Below are 24,837 nucleotides of genomic sequence, written 5' to 3' on the forward strand. Positions count from 1 at the left end.
AATATCAAAAATTTGTAGTGCACAGTTAAATCTTCGGAGTGCTACAAATCATTATTGAGAAAATTGTAGAAATAGTCATTCAACTTTAATCCAATTGAAGCAATGATCGTTTAACTAAAAATCCATGACCAGTGATCTTTTAACTCATCAAAACGTGCAGCTATTGTCCTTTTTCTCAACTCCATTAGAACTTCAGTCAAACGAGTCACGTGTCACGTACGTGAGGTTAAATCAAGAGACAAATATGGAAAACCAAATGAGAAAAATTGTAGTAATGATCCTTCCAACACGACTATTTTTACAGAATTCTGATGGAGCTACGAAAATGACTATAATTGCATGTTTTGATGAGTTAAGGGACCAATAGTCATAGATTTTTAGTTGAGAGACCATTACTTTAATTAGGTTAAAGTTGAGATACCATTTCTACAACAAAAAAGAAAGTAGTGGGCCGCCCCAACAGTATTGGGCCTATATTTTACTATTGGGCTCATTCATCTCCCAAATCCGCCGGGAAACAGAAACCCTAGGCCGTGTTTGGTTTGGGAAGTGTAACATCCACGTTATCTCCTTCTTTGTTCGTCCCTATCTTCCTTCCCACGCAGGGGCACCGTCTCTACTAATTCAGACACCCACATTGCAAAAAACCCAAAAAAAAAAGTCAAAATCAAAACGCCATTGGGTTTTTGTTTGTTTTTCTCTGCTCGAAAATTGTTAACTCGCCTGCAATTTAATGGCGGGCAGAAAGCTAGTGCGAGATTTGCACCTCTACAGACGACCCCTCTTTCTTCATCTGACCTCCCAACAGCAGGTTCGTTCCAAATTCTAATGGAAGAAGTTATGAATCAAAGACTGAAACTTTCGGTGCTTTTTGGGTTGATTTTGATGATTTTTTTTGTGGGTTGGGGATTTGATAGGTTTCGAGCGCGAGAGTTCGATTGATTTCGGCAAATGGGTATTTGGGGAATCGTCGATTCAGTGTTTTCAATGAGTTTTCGAAGCAATTCAAAGGCGAAGCTACTAAGTACCTCTCTCTCTCTCTAATTTGCCCGTGTAATATCTGCTGTTTTAATTGGTTTTTCTTGTTTAGTGTTGGCTCAAATTTGTTTTACTTCCAACAAATTGTTATTCCTCTGTTTATAACCAACAAAAAATTGAACTTTGTATTTGAAGTTTGTTTCTTGAACTTAAAAACCAGTAAGAGCCAGATATTTGAAAGTGGAAGGTAATGCAGTCCTTCGGCTTAGTTTCGGGTCTTTTACTGAGAGAAGCTGTTATTCAAACCGCAATTGTTAACATTTACTTTTATCGAGTTCTCGTAAGAAATTTCTGGGACATCTGGCTCACCATCATTGCCCTGCTTGCAGGAATCCTCAATTTCAACAGTCAGTGAAGGAGCTGAAAGAGAAAGCGGAAGAGCTCAAAGGGGTTAAAGAAGATTTGAAAGTGAGGTAATTGTTTTATATAGTCACTTTATGCTATGATTTGTATTTGTAGTTCATAGGCTGAGACATACCCTTGTATGTCAAGGGCACTTCCAAGTGGAAGCTCTGAGATGGTGAAATGGCGAATGCAGAACGAAGCAGACAAGTGAGCAGCTATACAAGCGGGTGGATGGTGCGTGGACAGAGGCGGAAGCAACGGCAAAGAAGGTATCATTTCAAATATATTAAAATCTTTAGCGCTTCAATATCTAGTGTACTCGATGGTGCTGAATTTGTGCAAGATATCCACCCCCTCCCATTATGTTGTTTGTGGTGTATATCAAGTTTTTGTTGATTATTACTGTAAGAAACTTGCATTTGTTTTGACAAACATGTTGTCAACTTTTCATTGAATTTATGTTTGCAGGTTTCTGTCAATGTAAAGGAGAAGATCTCAGCTGCCACAGAGGAGGTCTGCTTGCTGCTATAATTTTCGTCTCTTGGATCTGTACTTGTACATGCTTTGATCTGCTGAACTTTATTGTTTTTCTAATTCTCTGTTGTTCTATGTAGGTCAAAGGAACTTTTGGAATTGGGAAAGAAGAGGCCTCAGGACCTTCTGGTACTAAATCTGAGCATGTTGCTGATGATGGAACGAAGGGCTCATCTGGGGAACATAATAATCAGCAATCTGGGGAACATAAAAACCCGCATTCAGGGTCTAGTAACACTGAACAAACATTTTTTGGAAAATTTAGGTCTAGTGTTTCTTCCTCGTATATTTCCTCTGCCTTCTCTCGAGTTAAGGAAGCAAAGATTACGGACTTGGCTAGAAAGGGATATGACATTGTAAGGGATGAGTTAAGTGGTACTACAACTAGGAGAAAGCACCTGGAGTTTGATCCTTCTTCCACCCCAAAAGTTGAAACTAGTTCAAGAACGGACATTGTTGCTGTACCCCGATCTCGCTGGAGTAAAAAGTGGGAGGCTTTCAGAATGAAGGTTAACTTTTTATCCGCTTGTTAAATATTACCAGTAAGTAATATCTAGTTGCCTTTCCTCTATAAATTATTTGATTTTTTTGTTTTTACTCTCTTACCTAGATGCAAGGTTATCCTATATTCAAGCGTCTTGATGAAATACGTAAACCAGTTACAAACAAAACCCAGGAGGTATGTTACAATTCAATTGTTGTCTCTGTTATGTTAAAATTCTAGTTTATACTTAATGTTTATGGACGTAGAACATTTCTGCTGTCTTTTGTTTTGCTTCTTTTTTTAATGTTACAACATTGCAAAGGATGTTGTCATTTGTATAAAAATCTACTGAGTAAATTTCTGTTGTACTTATGTTTGACAGCCTTTTTATTTGTACTAAATCTCTTAGTGTTGCTGTATGTCTTTGTTGAAATTGGCAGATTGCTGAGGACATACGGGAACATTGGGATACAAGCGATAGCCCAATTGTTCACAAAATTCAGGAGTATGCTGCTAAACTTTCTTTACTTCTTGTTTGTTCATTAGTGTTCATTATCCTTTTTTTCTTTTTTTCTTTTTTTCTTTTTTGTAACAGACTTTGCTTTGCCGTCTATCCCCACAGAATGAGAGTTTTTCCCTAAAACAGTTACTTGTAAATATATGAGTGGTGGAGTCAATTGTAAAATATTTGAGTCCTGAATTGACCCTTCTTCCTTTGCCAGTTTAAACGAAACTATTTTTCAAGAAACAGACACTGCTGCATCAATCAAGGAGATACGTCGCAGAGATCCGTATGATCATATTTTTCATTTGCCGCTGCTTCTTGTCATACTTATTTTGTATTTGGATGACTATTAATTTCTTTTTCTAATTGTAAACTCTGGATGGTAGATCCTTCTCTTTACCAGACTTTTTGGCAGAAGTTCAGGATGCTGTTAAACCCGTGCTTAATGCTTACATCAAGGTTAGTGCTGGAACCGTGTTACCTATTCGTCTCTTTTTCTCCCTCCTTCTCCCTCCTCGTCTCTCATCTTTGTTTTTCTTGTTCATGCTTTGCTGTCAACTTATCATCATTCCAAGATGCCTGAGTACCATTATAGTTTCTCATCTTTTTGGAATAACAAGGGCATTTGATATGTAGGGGGATCTTGAGACATTGAAGAAGTATTGTAGTAGGGAGGTGATTGAGCGGTGTAAAGCCGAGCATGATGGTTTTAAAAGCCATGGCATCTTTTTCGATCACAAGGTAGACAGTGTGCCTCTTCCTAAAATATATCAGTGTTACCATGCTAATATTCTATACTGAAGAAATGCTAATTAAAAACACGTGCTTCTTTTTGTCTACTACTTTTGATCATACAGTATCGATCTTTGAGTCTAAGACTACTTTGAGAATTTAGGTTAACGAACAGAGGCTTTTGTATGCTGCAGTGTAATTACCGGTAGTTGGGTGACAAAGTCATTTGTAGCCTAAATTTTACTTATATACCGAGTGATGGAAACTTCTTCAGGGCTTGTGCTGTGTATGTGGCAGGGATATGCTAGTTGCCACGTAACTAATTCATGATTTTCTGGTGGTGCAGATTCTACATATTTCGGAGGCGGAAATAAAAGAGACCAAAATGATGGGACATTCTCCCATTATTATTGTAATGGTAGGCATTTTCGATTATGTTTTCTATGTTTGATTTGTTTAGCAGAAGTTGATAGTGACATCCATATTTGGTGAATTTAACAGTTCCAAACGCAGCAAGTGTACTGTGTACGAGATAGAAATGGTGATGTAACAGAAGGTGGCAAGGTAAAACACACACACACCCCTCTGCACGTTATATCAAATGTGTTATTCCCCATTTGAACCACAATTCTCTACGAAAACATGTACGAGACTTCATTATATTTCTAATCAAAGTTCTTATAAGTTTTGTCAAATCCTATTGATTCATCAGGACACAATCCACACGGTGTATTACGCATGGGCGATGCAACAGGTAGATTTAGAAGAACTGAGTGAAGGTGCTATGTATCCAATTTGGAAAGTTAGAGAGATGCAGCAGTTCGGAGTTCAAGCCCTCATTTAGTTCTCTGTATAAATCGCGAGTCTTGATGGATGTTGTAGCATTTTTATTGCTCGAAATAGAAATGGTGTTTCGTTTTTCCCGCGTCCGAACTTGCCTGGGTTTTGTTATTCACTTCCAGGGAGTTTTGTAGTAGATAAATATAGTTGCTTAATTAAGAACAATCATATATTATCTGAAGGAAGTTGTTTCCCCTTTGTTTTTTTGGTGCCATCTTTTTATTCTACGCGACCTTGGAAATTCGAATATTTTCGCAAGTTGCAGAAAAGAAAGAAAAGTAGATGCATCTGTTGTAATACTGCACTTGCTTTACGTGATTGCAATTACCCAAGTTGAGAGAAGAGACAACAGAAAGGAACATGAAGGCATCCACATCAATCATATAATGATATTTCATGTGAGGACATAATTATAAAACTTAGATGAGGCCTAGGTTGGTTTAAAAAATCCATCAAAGTTCACAACGCACTAGCACTAGAAAAATTAGAATAACGAGTTTGATATTTAATTGTTATGGTTGATTCAGTATAGTTTAGTTGAAAATTACCCTTTAAAGTAGAATCTGGAGTATTTTTGCTCACCACTCAAAATTCAAACTTATCTAACGTTGATAAATAGGATGTTGAACATATACCACACTAAATGGTGGTGAGCAAAAATGCACTCAAGTAGAATATCTTCTTTTTTTTTTTTAATCGTACAGAGGAGGGCGTAGCCAAGCAAGCAAACAAAAAAGCTTGGCAAGAACAACCCTAGGAAGGGCCCTGCCAATAATATCAGAAACTAGAAAATTAGCAGCAGTGGTAGGTGGAGGTGATAAGCTGATGCATTCTTTTCTCTATAAATATGAATGACTTTGGCATCTCTAATTTCTTACGATAACTTTTTTACGATCTTTAATGAGATTGTAGAGCGGGTGCTAAACCAAAATAGATTGTTGGATTAAAATAACAACACAAGAATCACATCTCCGCATCCCTTATCCCAAGCTATAGAAAGGCCCATGTATATACCCCAATTTCATGATGGTTCCTCTGCCTAGTTAGCAGCAAATTCACTTATCTATTCCCCTTCGGGGTTACGAAGCAAACTCGGGCACTTATGTGGCTAAATAAATCTTTAAAGTTGAATATCATTGTATAAAAGAGAACTGAAAACAGAAAAACTCAATTTGATCGTATATTTACTTGGAATAATGAATTGATTATCCCAAAAACAATGAATTGGGAACTTAATGAAAGTTTTTATTCCGTGCGTGTTAGCGCATGCTGTGAATGTATGACAAAAATATGTCCTTAAGGAAATCTAGAATGAATGCGGAAAATTATTGTCCAAATAGTTAGTAACGAATGCAATGTCAAGTAATTGTAGTTTTCATTCCTGATAAGTAAACATGCCATAAATTGAAATTGATTGCGATTCAACTCATAATGTTCACTTATAAGTTTAGGTTAAGCTCATTCCAATCCTTGTAGAATGATCTTGGGCTTTAAGTAATTAAACTTTTCAACGTCCAACATGGATAAGATGAAGCGTCCAAACTGCTTCCACCCCACCCCACCCCCCCCACACACAAAGACTACCCATATACTTAGATTTTTATAAGATTCTAAAAGACGTTAGGCGCTAATCGAATGGTGGGCTGAAGCTTAACGCCTAGGAGGTTAGGTGGGATTTAGGCGGGCGCCTAGGCAGACTTAGAGGATTTAATTAAATCTATTATATTTTGTATAAATAAATGTCTGTTTATACTTAAAATATATATGATTTCATCATAAATTAAAAAATGGAATGCCATATATATTATAACCTATTGAAACATAATGACAACATGGAGAACAAGTATATAATGTGTGTTCCTTTAAGTATTCAACAAGTCCCTTACAATTTATTGAAAAAATAAAATGCAAAATGATAGTTATCTATTTTCTGTCTAAGTGAGTCACAACCTTGGCGGGTCTGGGCTGGCTAGGCGGGCATCTCAGGAGGTCTAGGCGCCCTTTCTTAATTTTCAAATGTTTAGGTATTAATCGGGACGATTGCTAACCGCCTAACGTCTAGGCAGAGCTTAGACAATGCTAGGCAAGGATTTTTAGAATAATGGATTTTTCTTTCATGTCAAACGCGTAGAGTAAGAAGTAAGCTACCTTTAATTAGTCCAAATCCGATAGTATAAAACTGCACAAAAACGAATCCACAATCCAAAAGCTGAAAGAATCTCTCTAGCAGCTTTTAAAAAAGCCATCATCCACTCACTCTATGCAAACCCTAGTTATCCATGTCTTGCTTGAGATTGAGGCTTCCACCAGCCAGAAGGGCCTGGAAGAGCTTCACTTCCAAACTACAGAGAAAACTCCAAAAGCCTAAAGGCATCGCGAAACCCGGAAAAAATCGAGTCAAGGCCATTACTGCTGCCGCTTCATCTTCTGCTTCTGCTTTTGCTTTTTCTTCTGTTGGACTGAAATCCTACAAGTTTCTCCAGGTGCGTTTTAAACGCAAGGGGCGTCGCTACAAGCACCGCCAGCTTCTTCAGAACCGTGGTAGTGATGCGCATGTCTACGTTGACAAGCTTTTTAAAGAGCCTGCTGTGACTGAGCTGGTGAGGAGTTCTGAGCCTCCGGTAGCGAAGTGCAAGCAAGCTACCACTGCCGCCGCGGGTGCTGAAAGTGGGGCTGAGAGAGGATGTTCTGCGACGGCGGATGATATGTGGGAGTCATTGGGATTTGCTTCCCCAATGATGCATGGGATTGATGAAAGAGCTGAGGAGTTCATAGCCAAGTTTAGAAGGGACATGGCGGTTCAGGAGAAGTTGGCACGTGATCATTTGTAGCATAAGCTTTTCTTGTTTAATTAGATTAAGAAATATATACATGATGTAAATTTGTAAATTAAGTGTGATTAATTATTCTGAAAATAATTTGTTTCGCATGAATTTCTGTTATATTTATTGGCTTCAATGAGGGAAAAAAAAAAAAACACGAGTGGGTAGAAGAGGAAGAACAGGATGAAGCTTTTGCAGCTTTTCCACAAGCATGACTTGGATGGGGGAAGTTATTGGCCGTGCTGAGACAAATAAGGGATAGATTTCCATCTTGCTTGTGGAAGAGCAGAGTTTATATATGATTGTATGCAAGAATTCAATTGTGTGATGAAAAATATAGAAAGACATATTTATTTGTATGCAAGAATCTTAGTATTTGTATGAAGATGACATTTTATCGTAATGACAGAAAATAATTATGCCTATGCGTTATATGTGCAAGTTCAATTCCCGTTGATTTTCCTCCCTTCGAACAACTAGCTATTAACCCGCTAAAACTATCGTTTGTCCCCAGAAAAAATGAACTTAATATTTTAAATTTTATTATAATATTCTATGGAAGATATAGGATGGTCACCATAAATTCCCATACCACCGATAGTCTATTCTAAATTAATCTAAACTAAGGAGGTAAGATTTGAATTTTGGGTGCCAATGATGGAATTGGAACTTAATAATCTAGCCTACTAGACTAAACTCTAATCATTTTGAAGTTTTTTTTTTTTTTTTAAATGCCTGATCATTTGAAGTTGGAAACATGTAATTTTTCCGAGTTGATACATTAATGTGGAACTAACACAATACATCAGTGCATTTTTTCTTTGAACAATTTATTAATGGCTTGTTTGGAGTTGGCATGCATTTTTTTATTTTTTTAGTGTGCTGTAAGAATAAACAGCTGTAAAAAAAGAAGTGTTTAGTAAACAATAACGATAAAAGTGCTTCTAGCCAAAAAAAGAAAAAAACAGAGATGTTATAGATGGGATACGATTGTCAATATCAAAGTTTCCATCAATAGGTACTGTTCACATGCCTCCAATAAGAAAATAACATGTCATTTTTATTTTAGAGGAATGTGTATAACTGCTTCTGCTAAAAGAACACTTTTTTTTTTTTTTTTTTTCATTTACTAAAGACAATCAAGGCTCCAATTTTCTTCAGAAGGTGATTTTAAAACAATTTGAACCAACCCAAACCAGCCTTAATTGATGAGCATCAGAACAAGAACAACATAATAGGTAAATTCCACATGACACTCGAGTACAAGGTAAACGACAATTTAAACGGGTAACCGCTTATCGGCATTCCGGCCCCCTTCAACCTCATGGCTCAACCACAGGGTAGCTCATGTAATAGCTTACAGCAATCACACTCGATAGGTCAGAAATTAAAGACGGAGGGTCAAACTCAGCTGTGTTCTGCCACAACTGAACAAATTCAAGAAATAGGCTTGCAGAACTGCGGTATAACAGCCACGCCAGTGCATCACGTTGACAGCCTCGAAAGTGTTTTGAGGAAAGGGCTCCATCAGAAGTACGTGCCATGTCTCAACTTAGTTGAGAAAGTCCTTCATTGGATCATCATGGTGGACTTTCTTCATCCTATAAGCCTCCATGTCCTCTGCAGTAACATCATCATTCCATTTAACATTGTATTTACGCTTCCTCTCATCTCTCTCTTCTCTCTTTCTTCCATCCTCCTGTTGAAGTCAAAATTGTATGAGATTTAGTTAACTAGTCAAACAACAAACACAACATACACGTCAATTTTCAACTCAAGAATTCAATTCGCATAAGTTGACAAACTCTCACCTTTTTAAGAGCTTCAGCAAGTAATTTCTCATCTAAAACCAAATCATCTGGTATATCAGTTCCCCAAGTAGCGGGTCTTTTCTCCTCCACTGGTGCAGGCATATCTGTTTCCAGGTTGGGAACACAACATGTCAATAAAACAACCAAATCAAAGGGCTAATGGAGAATGGTTTAAGCATGACATATTTACATAAAAGATTATATCTATCTAAAACAAAGAAGGGGGAAAAAGACGGTAGACTAACCACCATTGGCCTCTTTGCGAGCAATGTTAGCCTTCATAAGATCAGTTGCAGCCTCAGCAGCCTCAATTCCAGCAGTGCCTGTGCAATAGCTATTACGAGTAACCTGCTTACAACACCTGTAGCCCCATTGATGATCCTTCCACCACGAACCCCATACAGTGGTGTGGTTATTGACATAGACATCTTCTTCATACTTGCTTCTGGGAAGTGCTATATCCTGTATTTGTGCAAAGTATAATCATCAGCTGTCTATATAATTGAGACTTTGACATGCTGATTAAGGCCTTATGTTCCATACTGAGGCAAATAAAAAGTTTTGAGTTCTGAAATAAAAAGATGAAGAGAAATGGTAGATGCAAATAGTTTACCTGGCCCTTTATGATTCTCCCAGCGCGATCATATTCAACTTCTCTTTCACTTTGTCCCAGTAGAAGCTCCCTAGGAAATTCTTCTTCATTAGCTGCATTGCCATACTTCTCCAGAACAGTGTCCTTTGTTTTTGACTTCAAATTATCCTTGATCACCTGATAATTCTTATACAGCAACTCAGCTTGGGATGGCGCCGCTTGCATGTGGATATCTTGTCCCTTCTCAAATGCTTCCCAAGCATGGATATTGAGCTCCTTGAACTCCATGGCTTGACCACTATTTCTATATCGATTATCACCCCCGTAAAACTTCTCATTCGGATCAGCATCTGGAAGAGGGTCTTCACGCATGGATCGGGTTTTGGGGTCATAATGTGCAGAGTTGACATCAAGGTTTAAGAGATATTTTGCAGTATCCTCGCGAATACGCAAATTCCTGAAAACAAAAAGATCTCAGTAAGGACTCATATATAGAGACCAACGCACAAGTGAAAAAAAAAAAAAAAATAAATAAATAAAAAATCGGTATTGAGACAATAACGCCCCTTCAAGACAAGATGAAAATTTAAAAAAATCGGTTTAAAACCCTTACCTGACAGTTCCTGTGCTTCCACCACCAGTTGTACGTACACGCTTCTCAACCTTTGCAAAGTCCATTTGTTTGCTTTCATCAACCTTGGCTTCATCTACCCTCAAATCATCCTCATCCTCATCCTCATCCTCATCTTCATCCACATCACTAACCTTATCCTCACCATTTGGGTTATTATTTTTCTCCTCTAACTTCTTTAGTTGCTGTTCCTTTAAGAATTTCTTTCGAGCTTCATCTCTTGATTCATATCTTTCAACAACCAAAGCATAGCTCGTTGCATCATATCCATTCCAGCGGTCCCGTTTTCCATCATAGTCAAGCTCAAAAGTCTCTATCTTTTCATCAGGAGCAATGTGCGTGTTTGTCCACTTTGCTCCCACTTTCCTGGGCCTATCCATGCATGACTTTGAGTCGTGTGTACTGGCACCACAGCTGTAAGAATAGACATTCATTAATCTCTAGGCCTTGAGATATAATAAAAGGGGAAAGAAAGCCTTACTTTTGACAGGTAAGGGAAAGACCCAACACGACTTACCACAAAGTGCAATTAATCAAGTACATATGCATTGAAAATTTAAAATTGAATGACATTTATGAATTTCTAAGCCTGTCAAGATGGACCAAAAAGGTTCGGTAAGGGCCTTAAATCCATGAAGTTGTTTACAATTCGGTTTGCAAGAAACACAGAGAGAGAGAGAGAGAGAGAGAGAGAGAGAGAGAGAGATAGAGAGACTTACTTCTCACATGCACCCTTCCTATATTTATCAGCCTGGAATATCTTTGCACCTCTGTCATACCATGATGTTGTGTAATTTGGATCTGATTTCCATTTCCTTTGATGTTTCAAGCTCTGATTTGGGGAAAAAAATGTATCAATATTCAGAACTTATACCACAAGGGTGCGTTTATGAAAACTATTAACTTATTAGAAAGAAAACGAACAACTTACAGGCCTCTCGTGTTTGAGATACCAAGGCGCAGATGACATATATTGGGGAATATGAGGATTAATCTCCTTTCCATCCTCGTCCAGTTCAGCTGGCGCAAGCCCAGCTTTACGCGCTTCTTCCAATTCCATTTGCTTACGATGGTCTTCCCTAGATTTGAATGACCCTACAAGACCACCACATGAGATAAATCAATATACAGAGTAGCAAAGGAGAACCCGGAAAACTCTGAAATCTACCAGTTTTGCCAAAAACCAGACAGCACCATAGTAACTTAAACACTGGAAAAATCAACCTTCCACAAAAAAGGTATAAAATTTAGTAGCACAGCATTCATCTACGATGTAATTCCTACTTTCGAATATATATGTTTGTTTCACCAATTCATATATTCAACCGAATCGAATGTGATGACTGGTAAAACCCAATAAATTTCAACTTTTTACAGCGTAATTCCAACCCAGGTATCTATATACGAATCTAATTTGGACCAACCGAGCTCAAAACCCTAAATCGCCGATTGAAATTACGTAATGATACGATTCGTAAATCTTAAACCGATCAATTTCAACAAAAACAGCACCAAAGAATGTCACATTCAAACAATGGATTAAATTTGAAGTAAAAAAGTGTAAAATTGACGATAGATTGGGGACAAACAATGGAGAAGATGAACGAACCTGAAGCAGTCGCCATGTTCGCTGGTCTGGAAGCTCAAACTTCAAAAAAATTGATTCGAATTTGTACCGTCGAAGATGAAGAATCAAAACCCTAGCCCCAACCGGAAAAATTGAATTGAGAGGTCAGATTTTGGGGGAGGTGTTTGCGGTTATGTTCCTTCCCGCCAAAACGGCAACGTTTCACCTTCTTAGCAAACCATAAGGCAGCAGGGCTTTAGTTTTCCTGCTGATCTCGGCCCAAATTTACCCAAACAGGGTTTACAGATTGGGCCTTTCTTTTGAACCCAAAGTTTTGCTATAGAATTCTTTTGACAAACAATATGATCATTTACGTTAAACTCATCTAAATTATGGAGAGTGAGATCCCGAGTGCAAGAGCAAATGCTCTAACCAATTGAGCTAGAAGCAATTTAAAAAAAAAACATTCAAATGATCTCATGGGGATATGTAGGGGAGTTAGTAAGAATAGTGTGCATATGTTCCTACACCCAATTTGATCCCCACTTCTTGTATATTAGAGTAGTTTAGAGAGCGTTCGATAAACATTTAGCTTTTAGTTTTCACTTGTTTTTGAAAATTAAAAACATGTTTAATTTCATATTACAATTTTCAGCTTGTATGTCACAAAACATACATCGCACTCCGGTCTCGAAATCTGATAGATCAGCCTCTTGTAGCATTCTAACTATCTTAACTCCAAAAAATTGACCGAAAATGGTACAAACACTTCGTCCCATCGCCATCTTAAATTTGCAATTTTACCCCCAAGAAAACTTTCGTTTTCCAAGTCGTACATAATATAAAAAAGTGAAAACTGAGAACACACTAAAAATAAGGGCCCGTTCGGTAATATTTCGTAACATGATTTTTGAAGAAATGTTTTGTGAAACGAAAACAAATATGATTTTGCATTTTTATGATTTGAAAATGAGTTTGGTTGTTTAATATGAGCATGATTATTGAGAATGATCAAACATTGAAAAAGCGCGAGTCTGGTACCAATATGTAACATGTTCAAAAAATTAGTATAAGTTCATGTTTGGTAGTAATGGTGATGGAGATGGTGGTGGTGGGTAGAGATGGTGTTGGTAGCAATGATGGTTGGAGTGTTGGTAGTACTGAGGGTAATGGGTGGAGATAGTGGAGGTGGTGGTAGTGGCAACAGTGCGATGGTGGAGGTGGTGATGACCATGGTGACAGGGGTGATGAGGTGGATAATATGGTGGTGGTGGTGGTAGCAGTAGTGGCGGCGAAGGTGCAGGTGGTGATGGTCATGGTGACATGGCGGCAATGATTTGGGTTGTAGCGATGGTGAGACATTAGTGGTGGACATGGTGGTGAGAGTGATGACAATAGAGGATATGGCAGTGGTTGCAATGGTGGTGGTGTCAAAGATGTTGGCTGTGGTGGTGATGATGGTGAGACAGTGGAGAATGTTGTGGTAGTGGTGGAGCGATGAGGTAGTGATGGCATATATGATTTTATTGTTTATTAAGATCTATGTGCGGTGGAGGTGTGTGATTGAAGAAACAACAGAGATAAATCAAGCTTTATTGGTTAAAGTTTGATGGAGAATTCATGTTAAGGATACATGTCTTTGTGCAAAAATCTACGAGGCAAAATACTTGTAAGGGAGTTCTATTTTGAATACTAAACTACATGAGGTTTGACTGATCTTACACTTACAAATAATTTTGTATGAAACTGATTTGTTACGCAAAAGTATGAAATAGAGAATTAAGACAGGTGATGATGTAAGTTTTGAAAACACCCTTTGGTATTTAGTGCTCATTTGATTAATTATATTGATGCCAATAACTTTCCTAAGGAGGATTTCTTAAAACTTAAGAGGACTACCAACTGGGCTTTCATTTTCTCACAGCTAGTCCAAGTAATTTTTTTTTTTGTTTTTGTTTTTGTATGTGTGTGTGTGTGTTAAATCCAACTGAATTAAAGAGAGGTCACTTAGTACTACAGTTTAGTGATATTTCTTTTTACTTGTACATGAAAAGTTTCAGGTTCGGTTCTCGTCAAAGACGAATTTGAACCATATTATAGTTAACCATTATGAGGCTAAGCTCACCCATCTCCTTTAGTGTACATAACATCATTTGTTTGAAATAAAAAAGTGAATTAAATAGAGAATAGCAAATTTGTTTAGGGGTTTTAAGTAACTTCACATTTCGTCATATGTCAATGAATATTTTATTTTGAGTGGTATCACGCCCGCCCCATTGTCTTATTTTCCCATCCCATTTTATTTTTTCACCCACCAAAACTGTTAAAAGAAGAAAACACTCTTTTGTCACCCACCATCATTCCTAAAATACCCTAATGTGATTTTAGCCCTCGACACCCCTACTCCGCTGGAGTGCCGCACCAACTCCTAACACCCAACCCAGGTCCCCCAACCATCGGAACGCCACCATGACAGCAAAATTGCCTCACCACCCATCTTCTTGTTCCTTGCATAGTCTAGATATTATACTTTTTCCTATGAATTTCAAGTATTGCAGATTGCAATGGAATTCAATGGGTGGGTTATGTATTTAAAGTTTTAGAAAGAAGGGAAATGAGAGAGAAGGGAGGTGAGGTTTAGGTTGGGAGTAGAACCAAAGAAAGGGCTGGAAGGACAGAGAGTTTAAAGTTATGGATGTTATGAAGCAATGATGGTGATATGTGATCGGTTGGTTCATATTTGATTAGATCCTTGGAATTAGGATTTTGGAGAAAGAAAAAATGGAAGTAGAAATACTTGTTTACAAGAGATGAGATTTCGTTCTAGAAATGCACAATAATTAAATTGAAAGAGATAAGAATTTTTTTTCTATTATAGAGATGGTGAACGGGCATAAGGAAATGGGCAATCCTGCAATGTGTAGTGAGCATAAGGACATTGGCAATCTGCATCACATTTTTGTTTTGGTCCTTACATGTCATTTTACAAGAGGGTAAAATTGACATTAAAATTTATATTAAAATGTGGGTGGAAAAATAAGACAATGGGGTGGGTTTATCAGCACTCTTTATTTTTATAGGTCAATAATACTTGCTAAAAGTTAATGTTTCGTTTGCCTCTTCCTTTGAATAAGAGCTTGTTTGGATGTGATTTTAAAATGACTGAAAGCGTTTTTAGTAAAAATGTTTTTAGAACCAATCCTTAGTAAAAATGCAAGTAAATCCTGAAAAAAAAAAAATCTTAAAGTGCTTCCTGGAAGAAGTACAAAATTGGTGCTTCTTGTAGAAAGCACTTTAAGTGATTTTGGAACTCAAAAATATTTTCTCTAAAAGCGTTTTTAGTTATTTTAAAAGCACATCCAAACGAGCCCTAAAATGTTGAACTATATAGTTAATCCTAATATCGAAATACAATTATACCTCAAGTGAAATACACAAAAAATAAAAATAAAAAATAAAAACCAATAACAACAAAGCTTTAGCATGTGACTTTGTTTGCCCAAATTTTAGGTCCTGATGTTTCCATCCATCATATTCCTCATTTTATCATCAAATTAAATTGACTTATTAGATCAAAACCTCCTATAAATTCGACAACTAAGGATGAGATCATCCTAAAATTTTATGTTCAAAGCTCAGGACACATATTGGGTGACCATTGTGTGCTCTCCTTTAATACGGTCCCCTTAACCAAGCTTGAGCATTTCAAAGCTCAGTTGTGTTAGATCATCTCCAACTGAATGAGGGCTAGATGGCTCGTTTTAACCATCTGATCCTCCAAGAAATTAATATTTTAATGAACAGTGCAGGGTCATATTGTGACATCCCACATCGCCCAGGGGAGTGATCATTATATGTATATTTCCATCTCTATCTAGCACGAGGCCTTTTAGGAGCTCACTGGCTTCGGCTTCCGTTGGAATTCCGAAGTTAAGCGAGTAACGCACGAGAGCATTCCCATGATGAGTGACCCACTGGAAAGTTCTCGTGTGAGTTCCCAGAAATAAAACCGTGAGGGTGTGCTGGGGGCCAAAAGTAGATAATATCGTGCTATGGTGAAGTCGGGCTCGGGAAGTGGTCCCGCCTGGGCCGGGATGTAACAATTTGGTATTAGAGCCTAACCCTGGTCGTGGTGTGCCGACAAGGACGTCGGGCCCTTAAGAGGGGTGGATTGTGACATCCCACATCACCCAAGGGAAATGATCTTTATATGTATATTTCCATCTCTACCTAGCACGAGGCCTTTTGAGAGCTCATTGGCTTCGGGTTCCGTTGGAACTCTGAAGTTAAGCGAGTAGCACACGAGAGCACTCCCATGATGGGTGACCCACTGGGAAGTTCCTAGAAACAAAACCGTGAGGGTGTGCTGGGAGCTCAAAGCGGACAATATCGTGCTTTGGTCGAGTCAGGCCTGGGAAGTGGACTTGCCCGGACCGGGATGTGACACATATTTTTTACCGTCTCCAACCGAGAGTTAGTGTAGACATCGAAATTTCAGTAAAACAAATGTTCACCAATGCATTAAAGTTTTGACGTGTCAAGGCATACATGGCATACGCCATGTGTTGTACAAATTGTACACATGGCGTGTGACTCAACAAAATAGGAAGAAATACCCTTGAAGGATTAAACAAGTTTTTCTTCTCATTTTGGGCAATGACAAGGCAAGTACATTTCAATCCATTGAGGATCAAAACAAGTTTTTCTTCTCATGTTGGGCAATGACAAGGCAAGCACACTTCAATCCATTACGGATCAAAGCAAGTTTTTCTCATTTGGGCAATGACAAAGCATACACATTTCAAGTTGAAAATGGTGTTAAGTGGGAAATTAGGCCATAAGTTACACCACTTCAAGTTTAAAATGGTATTAAGTGGGAAATTAGGCCATAAGTTACACCACTTCAATTTCAATATTGCATTAAGTGGGAAAATTAGGTAATGATGCTTGGAAAGGAAAAAAAATATTTTTGTGGTGGTGATTCATTCTCAAAGCCTATAAATAGGCTTCTCCATCAAGGTATCAAGCATCAAGGAATTCACAAATACATTTCTCTACTCCAAAATTAGAAGAGAATTCCTTAAATCCTTGAAGCTTTGAAACTCCAAAGCTTCCAACCATCCAAATTCCCAAGAATTCCGAAGGATCAAGAAAGCTCTCTTCGTTCTTCGTTAAATCCTCTTTCAAGATCAAGCTCCGACGGCCCTTGAAGAAAGTGTTCATCCGTTCATCCTAAGCATAAGCCCCCAACGGCCCTTTGGATCAACAACCTCAACAAATCCATGAAGGAAAATTTGTGAAAAACATGTTCATTTAAGCAACATCAATAGCATGCAATTAACAATTAAAGGCGGAATCATGCTTGTATGCACTTAAAACAAAACATTTACCCATGAAATTCAAAGCCTAGTAGATAGGTGAATCAAGACTCAACTCAAAACAAAGTGAGTTGAGAAATCAATACCTTTGTAGATTCCTCTTTGCATAAGCAAAGGCTAATCACCCAAAGAGAGGGCCTTCATTCCTTGCATCTTGGATCCATGGATTTGGATGGATGAAAAGGTTTCTCCAAGTTCTCAAAATTGAGAACCTCTAAGTCTCCACACCAAGGTATATTGTAGAAGAAATGAGTGACCTAGAGGAAGTAAGATTGCTAGCTATTCCCCTCTAGATTGGCCAAAATTTTAGAGAGAAAGGAGAGCTTGTGTTCTCATCCTTTCCCCCAAAAATAACCCTTAGTAAATTTTAGGCTATAAAGTCCTTTATATAGTCCCTTCAAATAAGTGACCTAATGGACCAAAAGCCCTATTCTTTTACACATGGCTAGCCTATAGGTTTATTGGGCTTTCAAGCCCTTTGTTTTATTCAAGTTGTCATAAAACTTGAGTTAATGGGCTTGACATTCAAATCCCATTGGGCCTTGCGGCCCAAAACTAACCCGAGGTCTTTAACGAACTTATTCGTTTGATTAATTAACATATTAATTAATCCTAGCCTTAGATAAATAATTAAACCATTTAATTATTCTTACTCATCTCCGTTGTTTCTTCAAACTCTACCTTACACGGTGTACGATCCATTAGGTTCCTTTTAGCGAGGCAGTGGGCGATTCAAACTCTTTCAAATCGATTGTGAATTGAAACTTACTTTCAATTCTCCCGTTAGTGATAATACACTTTTAGGGCTTCCACAAACCATAAGTGACACCTAGCAGCATATCATGGTTACCCAAGCTAATCAGAAGAGGTGGAGAACCTATTCAGTTTAGGATTACAAATGCAATACGGTCTTTCTCTAATACAATACTCTTGACCACATTGTTTGGTTTGATAGTTTATTCATGTCTACTATCCAATGTGAATCTTGTACTTATATGATTACCTTGAATGTGATCTGGAACGCATTCCAACATCTCATTCATACTCTGGCCAGAGATTCTAAATCATATCATAGAGTATTCTCCCTCAAACAGTTTGAAGGTTAGAGATCCCTTGTTGCGCATTCACTTGCCTCCATGGCTAAGTGGCTTAACCCCAACGATGCCGTGGACACCCTGATAGAGTGACTTTGACATAATCAAAGATTAAGGACCTAACCACAAGACAAAGAACGTAATCTCACCAAAACTCAAAAGAAGTTGAAGGAGCATGGTTACAGAGTTGACAACAACAAAGCCGGACTTGGCTTCACACCAAATGCACCCGTGAAGATTTCAAGTAAAGTGAAGAAAGCTAGCGCTCAACACATCAGCGTGAGCATTGAACAAGACCAAAAAGAGCCTAAACCCGCCCCTCGGACGTCGGTCTTCGATAGGATGAGCCATTCAAGCTCCAGAATTTCAACGCTTAATCGCATTGGTAGTCAAGGACGAACCTCTGTCTTCAAGAGGCTTAGCGCGCCAACATCCCAAAGCTCTGTTTTTGAAAGGTTGTTAAAGCCTAAGAAACAAAGCAACACAGCTATCTCTCCTCTGCGACGATCAGCTTCGGAAAGATTTGAAGATAATGAGAAGCCTTTTGGAAAGAGGAAGACAACACCAAAGGAAGAAAAGTTCGATGGGTTAGCAGAAAAAGGCGACGTTCGAAGCTTGATTCCTTCAAGGATGAAGCGCCAAGCAATCCTAGAGGTCGACACAAAAGGACCACTGAAGGTAAGGAGGCGCATCATCGTCCACACTGGCAAATCTTCATGCCAACAAACCCAAGAGGACGGCACTGAAGATGAAATCCCTAAGAAAGATGTCACTTCTGGCTCTTTCGACTCAAAGTCTTCACCTCGACTGTTGGGGGCATGCTCCAAGTCAAGTGAAATTGAAGGATGGACTCATGTCGCTTCGAAGAAACTGCACGAGAAACATATGTCTTCTCCACAAGTGCACCAATCAGAAAGGGGGGAAAACAGCTTTCGCCAACCTCCAAAGCAATGTGAAAATGTTGAAGATAAGAAAATTTCAACACAAAGATCGTTCATGCGGGATCTTTTCTTCCTCGAAGACTTATTCAATTTCTCGATCAAGGCTCCTTGCTATGAAGATTGTGAGGAATGCCTTTCGAAGATCACTTCGAAGAAATTGGACAAGCAGCAACCATCTTGTCCACAAGTTTATCAGTCGAAAAGGAGGCAAAACAGCTCTTGTCAACCTCCAGAACAATGTGAAAGTATTGGAGATAATGAAATTTCGACACAAAGATCGTCCATCCCCATCACAATGTGCGACTTCTTCCCAGAAGACTTCTTCAATTACTCGGTCAAGGCTCCTTCCTATGAAGATTGCGAGGAACACCTCTCCCAGATCGCTTGACAAATCCACAACAACAACCAAAGCTCCTCGTTCGCACGAGCCTAAAAGGTGACAACCAAACGCTCCTTGCCTGCACGAGCTGAAACTGCAAACGGCACCAAACACTCCTTGCCTGCACGAGCTGAAACTGCAAACGGCACCAAACGCTCCTGGCCCGCAAGAGCATAAACTGTGTACGGCAAAATCATCATCAAAACCATCACTCATTTGAACTACGTTATGACTTGATCCCTTCTTTGGAAGAGTACGTAGGCAACTTGAAACTTCAAAACTTCAAGTACAGTCACATCAAACTAAATAAATAAATGTTTCATTAAAGAAAGTCAATTTTATTACATCATCAAAAAAAAAAAAAAGATGGAGCTTTCACAAAGTTTGTTCACGTGAAGACCCATTACGTGGCAAAACTCTAGAAGCGGAAGGCATCGGAGTAGAAGGCATCGGAGCGGGAGGCATTGAAGATAGAGCATTCGAGGCCTCAATACTGGGTGGAACGCTAGATGACCCAGGAAAAAGGTGCCTCTGGAGATAAGTCGCAAGCCTTTGACGGTCACTTTGAATTCGACCTTCAGATTCTTGCAATTCATCAAGCTTCCTCTTCATGCCCGTCGAATAGTTATTTGTAAGCACATGCAAACTTCTATTCTCGTACTTAAGCTGTTTGATCTCTTGCTTAAGATTTTCCATCTCTGCCATCAATGATTCCACTTGACGGGATCGAGCAAGCAGGCGTTGGCCCATGTTGGACACAGAGCCCGCACACTGAACACTGAGAGCGAGGGACTCTTGAACGGCCAACTCATCGGACCGTCCTGAAAGCAGCCTACTATCTTTGGGAGTAAGGAGGTTCCTAGCTACTATCGTAGCTGTTGTTGCATCCGTCATCACGGAGTCTTCACCTGTAAGAGGGCCATTAGAAGATAAAAAAGACGGGCACCATACCTTACCCTGACGTGGCGCACTGCTGAGACTCAAATCTAAGCAAATGTTAGATGGGTTGGCCATTTTTCAAAGGGTGTTAAAAGAGAAGGGTCGGATGGAGAAAAATCTCAAGGGGCTATTAAAACAAAATATACCTGAGATGATTTTCAGGAATGAGCAACCTTCAAGATGTGCATGTTGGAGGTAATCGATACCTCTATAAAGAGGAGAGGCGACACGACCACCGATTAAAAAATGGAAGAGACACCACTCTTCAAAATCTCAAAAGCCAGATAAAAGGCGTAAGTTAGGCGACGCTTTCTCGGCTTTTCAGAAAACGCGTTCAACTTTGTCAAAAGATCTCTGACAAAGCCGCATCCGCACTACTGTTTGCCATTCAGAAATAGAAGAGACGCGTACTCAAAAATCGAAGAAGCGTTTGTTCAGAAATCAAAGAGGTAACACCCTCCGAACCTCAAAAGCTGGGCCGCTTATTCAAGGATTGAATAGTCATCACTCTCTGAATTTCAAAAGCTGGGCTCTTCCAGATTTGTCATCACCCTTCGTATGCAACCCCAGCTTTGCAGAAATCACGGGCAACTTTGTCAAAGATTTCTGACAAAGTTGAGAACGCGTGAATCTTACTGTTCAATTACCCAACAGTTGTCGACAATGGTAAAGGAACAGTACCACCACTTGCTATTGGGAAATCCCTATATATGTCAACCTTCATCTTTTATGGCAAGGCAGACCTGCAAAAAAAAAAAAAAAAAAAAAAAAAGCCCAACTCTTCCTCACCTCTGAGGGCGCACTCCCAGCAAAGCCTCTTGAAATACTTAATTTTTTCTTCTTCCCCAAAGAAGATACCAGATGCCTGGGATACAGATGAGGCAGAAGGAAACGGTAGATCAAAGCATGTGGAGACAAGCACAACAAATATATGTGCTGATTCGTTCGCTGCTTCTTCAAAAGCAAAAGTATCTCATATCATCAAGGGCGAAAGCAAAGGTATCTCATATCATGCTTTTTCCCTGTCTTTTCCTTTGCCCTTGTTCTCACCTGCCAAGACAAGGACAGAGAAAATAATATGTCGGAACCTCTACTCAAACTGGCGCTGCCACCAAGAAGTGATGGTCCATTCAAATACAAGGTTTGCATTCCACTCCTGTATCAGAGGACAAATACTACAAGAGAAGATGCCAAACTTGCATAAGGAAATACCACTTCTACAAGGGGAGCAAGTAAGGCAAGTGAAAATGATACATCGAAGCATGTGGAGACAAGCACAACAAATATATGTGTTGATTCGTTCGCTGCTTCTTCAAAAGCAAAAGTATCTCATATCATGCTTTCTCCATGTCCTTTCCTTTGTTTTTGTTCTTACTCGCATGGCAAAGTGAAAGAGAACAATCAGCCGGCACTTGGAGTCAGTCTTCCGATCTGGAACCGACTACCTAGAATCTATTCCCTGGTTGCTTACCTAGCGTTGCTCTCGAGTAGTCTTCTTCAACGATTGATACACTTCCAGAGAAGGGACCACATCTGCTTGGAGAACAGCTAAGACGAGTGACAATGAAACATCAATCTTGTGGATCGTCAGCAAACGCAACTGCATATGCTGAGTCATCCTCTAACCCTCTTCAATACGAATTGGAAAGATTGAACAAAGAAACAGGTCATGACCTCCACCTCGTGCTTGCCTGCCATGTGTCTGAATCCTGAAACCGCTCATGGTCCTATTTTCACTCAAGATCAAGCCTCGATGGCCTTTGAAGAAATCACAAGCCCGATTCAAAATCAAGTGTTCTCCACCTTTGAATCAAATTCAACTCCAGATAAAAGGAGTAAGTTCAGACCTTCGGGGGAGACCAAAAGAATCCTCCAGCCCAATTCAAGATCAAGCCTCGATGGCCCTTGAAGAAATCACAAGCCCGATTCAAAATCAAGTGTTCTCCACCCTTGAATCAAATTCAACTCCAGATAAAAGGAGTAAGTTCAGACCTTCGGGGGAGACCAAAAGAATCCTCCAGCCCAATTCAAGATCAAGCCTCGATGGCCCTTGAAGAAATCACAAGCCCGATTCGAAATCAAGTGTTCTCCTTGAATCAAATTCAACTCCAGATAAAAGGAGTAAGTTCAGACCTTCGGGGGAGACCAAAAGAATCCTCCAGCCCAATTCAAGATCAAGCCTCGATGGCCCTTGAAGAAATCACAAGTCCGATTCAAAATCAAGTGTTCACCACCCTTGAATCAAATTCAACTCCAGATAAAAGGAGTAAGTTCAGACCTTCGGGGGAAACCAAAAGAATCCTCCAGCCCAGTTCAAGACTAAGCCTGTGGAAAATCAACGATTGGAGGAAACCAGAAAATCTTCCAGTCGAACTCAAGATCAAGCCTCAATGGCCCTTGAAGAAATTTCCAGCCCAATTCAAGATCAAGCCTCGATGGCCCTTGAAGAAATCACAAGTCCGATTCAAAATCAAGTGTTCACCACCCTTGAATCAAATTCAACTCCAGATAAAAGGAGTAAGTTCAGGCCTTCGGGGGAGACCAAAAGAATCCTCCAGCCCAGTTCAAGACTAAGCCTGTGGAAAATCAACGATTGGAAGAAACCAGAAAATCTTCCAGTCGAACTCAAGATCAAGCCTCAATGGCCCTTGAAGAAATTTCCAGCCCAATTCAAGATCAAACCTCGACGGCCCTTGGGTTGACATCTACATTAAGGGACTTCAAAACGCATCTTCTACACGTGTCAAGCACATGTCTACGACGCGCCTTGAAGTGGGGGTATTTGTAGACATCGAAATTTCAGTAAAACAAATGTTCACCAATGCATTAAAGTTTTGACGTGTCAAGGCATACATGGCATACGCCACGTGTTGTACAAATTGTACACATGGCGTGTGACTCAACAAAATAGGAAGAAATACCCTTGAAGGATTAAACAAGTTTTTCTTCTCATTTTGGGCAATGACAAGACAAGTACATTTCAATCCATTGAGGATCAAAACAAGTTTTTCTTCTCATGTTGGGCAATGACAAGGCAAGCACACTTCAATCCATTACGGATCAAAGCAAGTTTTTCTCATTTGGGTAATGACAAAGCTTACACATTTCAAGTTGAAAATGGTGTTAAGTGGGAAATTAGGCCATAAGTTACACCACTTCAAGTTTAAAATGGTATTAAGTGGGAAATTAGGCCATAAGTTACACCACTTCAATTTCAATATTGCATTAAGTGGGAAAATTAGGTAATGATGCTTGGAAAGGAAAAAAAATATTTTTGTGGTGGTGATTCATTCTCAAAGCCTATAAATAGGCTTCTCCATCAAGGTATCAAGCATCAAGGAATTCACAAATACATTTCTCTACTCCAAAATTAGAAGAGAATTCCCCAAATCCTTGAAGCTTTGAAACTCCAAAGCTTCCAACCATCCAAATTCCCAAGAATTCCGAAGGATCAAGAAAGCTCTCTTCGTTCTTCGTTAAATCCTCTTTCAAGATCAAGCCCCAACGGCCCTTGAAGAAAGTGTTCATCCGTTCATCCTAAGCATAAGCCCCCAACGGCCCTTTGGATCAACAACCTCAACAAATCCACACATCCAATCGTTCTTCAAGATTAAGCCCAAAAGCCCTTGAAGATCCGCTCATCCATCAACCTTCAAGATCAAGCCCAAAAGTCCTTGAAGAAATCCACACAACCATTATTCAAGATCAAGCCCCAACGACCCTTGAAGAAAGCGTTCATCATTCATCATCCGTTCATCCTAAGCTCAAGCCCCAACGGCCCTTTGGATCAACAACCTCAATAAATCCACACATCCAATCGTTCTTCAAGATTAAGCCCAAAAGCTCTTGAAGATCCGCTCATCTATCAACCTTCAAGATCAAGCCCAAAAGCCCTTGAAGAAATCCACACAACCATTATTCAAGATCAAGCCCCAACGGCCCTTGAAGAAAGCGTTCATCATTCATCATCCGTTCATCCTAAGCTCAAGCCCCAACGGCCCTTTGGATCAACAACCTTAACAAATCCACACATCCAATCGTTCTTCAAGATTAAGCCCAAAAGCCCTTGAAGATCCGCTCATCCATCAACCTTCAAGATCAAGCCCAAAAGCCTTGAAGAAATCCACACAACCATTATTCAAGATCAAGCCCCAACGGCCCTTGAAGAAAGCGTTCATCATTCATCATCTGTTCATCCTAAGATC

General features: G+C 39.3%; 3 protein-coding genes across 3 annotated transcripts; 2 read left to right on the forward strand and 1 right to left on the reverse strand.

The window, feature by feature from the left end:
- The first annotated feature begins 579 nt into the window (after positions 1-579).
- On the forward strand, positions 580-4,676 carry LOC103958887 (mitochondrial import inner membrane translocase subunit TIM44-2). The gene is made up of 14 exons (XM_009371208.3): positions 580-811; positions 918-1,024; positions 1,368-1,451; positions 1,577-1,652; positions 1,852-1,896; positions 1,998-2,426; positions 2,528-2,596; positions 2,842-2,906; positions 3,124-3,192; positions 3,293-3,365; positions 3,543-3,647; positions 3,985-4,056; positions 4,140-4,202; positions 4,351-4,676. Exons 1-14 carry the CDS (start codon positions 734-736, stop codon positions 4,480-4,482), a joined length of 1,467 nt encoding a protein of 488 aa, XP_009369483.2. The 5' UTR covers positions 580-733; the 3' UTR covers positions 4,483-4,676.
- Positions 4,677-6,688: 2,012 nt separating this feature from the next.
- On the forward strand, positions 6,689-7,659 carry LOC103958888. The gene has a single exon (XM_009371209.3). The coding sequence runs from the start codon at positions 6,758-6,760 to the stop codon at positions 7,307-7,309; it is 552 nt and encodes a 183-aa protein (XP_009369484.2). The 5' UTR covers positions 6,689-6,757; the 3' UTR covers positions 7,310-7,659.
- Positions 7,660-8,479: 820 nt separating this feature from the next.
- Positions 8,480-12,101, reverse strand: LOC103958889 (pre-mRNA-splicing factor SLU7-A-like). Its single transcript, XM_009371210.3, has 8 exons — positions 11,944-12,101; positions 11,266-11,429; positions 11,054-11,166; positions 10,317-10,748; positions 9,725-10,160; positions 9,357-9,573; positions 9,112-9,215; positions 8,480-8,999 (listed from the first exon to the last, which is right to left on the reverse strand). The coding sequence occupies exons 1-8, from the start codon at positions 11,957-11,959 to the stop codon at positions 8,853-8,855; spliced, it is 1,629 nt and encodes a 542-aa protein (XP_009369485.2). The 5' UTR covers positions 11,960-12,101; the 3' UTR covers positions 8,480-8,852.
- Between the last annotated feature and the right edge of the window lie 12,736 nt (positions 12,102-24,837).

Source organism: the organism of the source record quoted next, unplaced genomic scaffold, assembly GCF_019419815.1.
Source record: "Pyrus x bretschneideri cultivar Hongxiangsu unplaced genomic scaffold, Pyrus_bretschneideri_v1 Contig7, whole genome shotgun sequence".
Classification (NCBI taxonomy): domain Eukaryota; kingdom Viridiplantae; phylum Streptophyta; class Magnoliopsida; order Rosales; family Rosaceae; genus Pyrus; species Pyrus x bretschneideri.

Bases quoted from the DNA above. Each gene is read 5' to 3' on its own strand.
- LOC103958887 (XM_009371208.3), top strand. From the start codon at position 734: ATGGCGGGCAGAAAGCTAGTGCGAGATTTGCACCTCTACAGACGACCC. The intron at 2,907-3,123 runs GTATGCTGCTAA...TTCCTTTGCCAG, and splicing joins ATTGTTCACAAAATTCAGGA to TTTAAACGAAACTATTTTTC. The intron at 3,366-3,542 runs GTTAGTGCTGGA...TTTGATATGTAG, and splicing joins TGCTTAATGCTTACATCAAG to GGGGATCTTGAGACATTGAA.
- LOC103958888 (XM_009371209.3), top strand. From the start codon at position 6,758: ATGTCTTGCTTGAGATTGAGGCTTCCACCAGCCAGAAGGGCCTGGAAG.
- LOC103958889 (XM_009371210.3), bottom strand. The intron at 11,167-11,265 runs GTAAGTTGTTCG...TCCCCAAATCAG, and splicing joins ATCTCAAACACGAGAGGCCT to AGCTTGAAACATCAAAGGAA. The intron at 9,216-9,356 runs GTTAGTCTACCG...ACCTGGAAACAG, and splicing joins TCGCAAAGAGGCCAATGGTG to ATATGCCTGCACCAGTGGAG.